General features: G+C 50.6%; 1 protein-coding gene across 1 annotated transcript; it reads right to left on the reverse strand.

Moving 5' to 3' along the window:
- Positions 1–1,506: 1,506 nt before the first annotated feature.
- Positions 1,507–3,056, reverse strand: Zg16b (zymogen granule protein 16B). Its single transcript, XM_050136086.1, has 3 exons — positions 2,984–3,056; positions 2,675–2,777; positions 1,507–1,825 (listed from the first exon to the last, which is right to left on the reverse strand). The coding sequence occupies exons 1-3, from the start codon at positions 3,054–3,056 to the stop codon at positions 1,507–1,509; spliced, it is 495 nt and encodes a 164-aa protein (XP_049992043.1).
- Between the last annotated feature and the right edge of the window lie 354 nt (positions 3,057–3,410).

A 3,410-nucleotide genomic window follows, 5' to 3' on the forward strand; every position in this document is an offset into this window, starting at 1 on the left:
CTCTCTCTCTCTCTCTCTCTCTCTCTCTCTCTCTCTCTCTCTCTCTCTCTCTCTCTCCTGCTTCTCTCCAGTCCAGGTCTACTCTGCTGGCCAGGTTCAGCCTCTCTTTCTCTCTCTGCTCTGGACTCTTCCTGATGCCTCTGGCTGTTCTCTCTCATGTTTGTAGTGAAAACTTCCCCTTAGCCAGACTATGAAGCAATCATGCCATCAGTTTATATGTCAGTCATGAATACCATTTGGGGGATTCTCAAATTACATCCAAGGGTTGTGAAAACACTTCTCTATTGATAAATGAGATTACAGGTGGCCCTCCAAGTGGCTTACATGGAATTACAATGTGACCAAACAAAGCCAGGAGCCACAAAATGTTTACTGCTTGTCCTCTTACTGAAAATATGGTTTCTGATGAGATTCCTAGGAAACATCAGGCTGTTTCACTGATAAACTCTCTTCGGTCCAGGCCTTGTCTTCTGTTGTACTATTGGTGAATTGCTTGTTACTTAAAGACTGAGGTCAGCGGCAGTCTGAGTGGTTATTTGGAGTTACATGCCAAGGAAACTAGGTCTTGCTTGACAGTTTGTTTCTATTCTTTGTAACCTGGTTTTCCATTTGTATTGAGATTTTGTTAAAGAGTTATCTCTACAATTGTGACATGAGACCCAAGTGGATCATCTTGGGCTACTTTGCCACACCAGGTGATATAAATTATCAGCACCATTAGCAGCACTCTGGGCCCCTTTATTTGTGTCTATATCTGTGCAGTGTGCATGTGATGTATATGTTTGTGTGTGTGCACGAGAGTGAGGAAAAGCACACACTTACATATGCGTACACGCATGTGGAGGCCAGAGATTGACCTTGAGTGTCTTTCTCTGTTCCTCTCTGGCTTATTCGTGAGCCAAGATCTCTTCACTGAAGCCAGACCTTGCAGATTTGGCTAGACTAGCTGGCCACTGAGCATTGAGAATCAACCTGTCTCTGCTCCTCTCCAACAGGTCCCGTGGCTGTGGTTATATTTGGGTAGGTGCTGAGGAACCAAACCTGGGTTCTCATTTTTGCACAGCAAGCCCTTTACCCATTGAGCCATCCCCCCAGCTCCTCCAGCCGCACCCTTTTTTGATCCCTCAGTGCCAAAAAGCTTGGTGAGACCCAGCTCATGGTAAATGTTTAGTGGCCTCCCTGAGGACCTCTGAACACCCAGAGAAGCCTGGAACAATGTGGAATCAGCAGAGGACAGCCGAGTGTGGACCACATACACAGAACAGGACACAGTGGTGGTATCTGAGCTGACACTCAGAGACTATAGCCTAGGGTCATTGTAGGCAGGCCCTAATCCTTGCCTGACCTTCTACCCACCCTTCATTTCAGTTTACAGAGACTGCTCAGAACAAATCCCACCTGGACACAGAGTTCATGCAGATGCTGTATTTATTAGTGGGTTCAGTTTGGAACTCTGGGGGAGGGGTGATGTGACACAGACCGCTTCAGCTTGGGTGGCCATGTGCCTTACTCTGAGCACGTCCCACTTGCACTCCCCCACACAAATTTGATGGCCCTTAAGCCACCTCTCACATAAAAGCCACAGAAGCCCTTGAGCACATGGTCAGCATTTTGAGGGTAATCAGAGAACTCATTGGGACCTTTGAGGGACCCAAAATACTGATCCCGTGGCCTGCTGGTGTACAGGACTATTTGCTGAATATAGGTTCTGTATGTGCCGAAGACCCAGAGGACGTGTTCATCCTCGCTCAGAGTTAGCACCACAGGAGTCCCCTCGGCGTAGCCACTTACATCACCCCAGGTGTGATCGTGCTCCGCCTGGACACTAAGAGAGAGGACAAGCTTAGGACCCTCATCCAGACACGCCGTGACCTGCCTCCCGGTCCATGGCGCCCCTCCCCGCTCTCTTCTGACTTCTTGAGACACACAAACAAGTCCCTCACTTGGAAAGCCACCCTCAGACACTGTGGTCCTTACTCAGCCTGCTGGGGACTCAGTCCCTCCACATGCACAGTGACATCACAAGCAGAGCAGAACCTGGTTACTGCTCAGGAGACCTTCAGACGGAGCAGCTACTGTCACGAGAAGCTGACCCTGGCCAAGCTGGGAATTTCTCAGTTTCGGTCACTTATAAGACAACAGCAGACCCAGAAGAACAGGTGCCTTCCGTGCTCTAGGGGACTTCACCAGCCCCGCCCACTGACTCCACTGGCATCCTCATCCTTTTTGTCATTCCAGAGCTTTCTCAGCCCTGTTCACACACTGTCTTCAGCTTGTTTGACTTGTCCCATCTCCATCTCTAATCTTTTAAGCACAAAGCAGAAATCCACTCGGGCCTCAAGGAGGGTGGACCCCACTATGAAAGGCCTGACTTTGGGTTTTCTGCTTCCAGCACATCATGCCACTAATAATCAGTCAGAGCTCCCCTCTGACCCTCAGCTCTTAGACTAACGTGACAGGTAGATTTTGCTATCAATTGTGTGGATTCAGGAGACTTTCCTATTGACTTGAGTAGGCAGATGGATCTCCAACCTTCTTTGATCAACCCAAGAGACAGCAATAGGACTTTACAAACAGATTCAGCAAGATAGGACTGTGTTCAGGACAGATTCCTGAAACTGGAAGAATTGGGACAGGACACAGCAGGAGGGGCCGTGACCCCGCCCATACTTACCCCATGATCACGTTATTCCGAACATACATGCGAACTCCTGTTAGGTTTTTTCCCTCAGGTATGGAAGTACAGAAAGGTGTGCCCGTGGTTGTGCCATAATAATCTGTGTGGACAGAAACCCAGCAAGGAGAAAGCCCACTCAGCCATGCGGAGGGCCTGTCTTCCCACCCTTGAAGCCTGGGAGGTTGTCCTGCGACCTCATTTAGTCTGTGGTAAAGGCTGGGAAGAGTCCTGGGGGTTCTGGGGTTGAGAGAGACGAGGTGACCACCAGGGAGAGGAGCAGAGGCGCACACCCCACAGCTAGCTTACCATTTGCCGAAAAGGCTGGGGTCCCCAGCATGGCAAGGATCACCAACAGCAGCATGGCCTCTGGCTGGAACATCTCAAGATCTGAGGGAAAGAGCAAAGACAACCCAACTCCTAGTCAGGGAACCCGCTGGACTTCGCCATGCCCACCCCTGGGAGCCATGAGCCTTACCTGACTGGGAGAATCTGCCCAGGGTATCTCGTGCCTGGACCTCCTTCCCCTCCCATTATATGCTCCTGGAGTCTCTTGGGCCCCTGTCCAGAAGGAAGCAGCCACAGGCCACCAGAGGGACAGGAAGGCATTGGTGGGGGGCTCTTCTCAAAGCCATGTGGGGAGGCTCCCGGACACACCGTGTTTGCCGACTTGGCACTGCAGCTTACATCAACAGGGCTGGTGACAGTGACAGCCATTTATTCCTATTGTCTCCTC

Source organism: Alexandromys fortis, unplaced genomic scaffold, assembly GCF_014885135.2.
Source record: "Alexandromys fortis isolate MF-2015 unplaced genomic scaffold, M_Fortis_MF-2015_v1.1 scaffold_29, whole genome shotgun sequence".
Classification (NCBI taxonomy): Eukaryota; Metazoa; Chordata; class Mammalia; order Rodentia; family Cricetidae; genus Alexandromys; species Alexandromys fortis.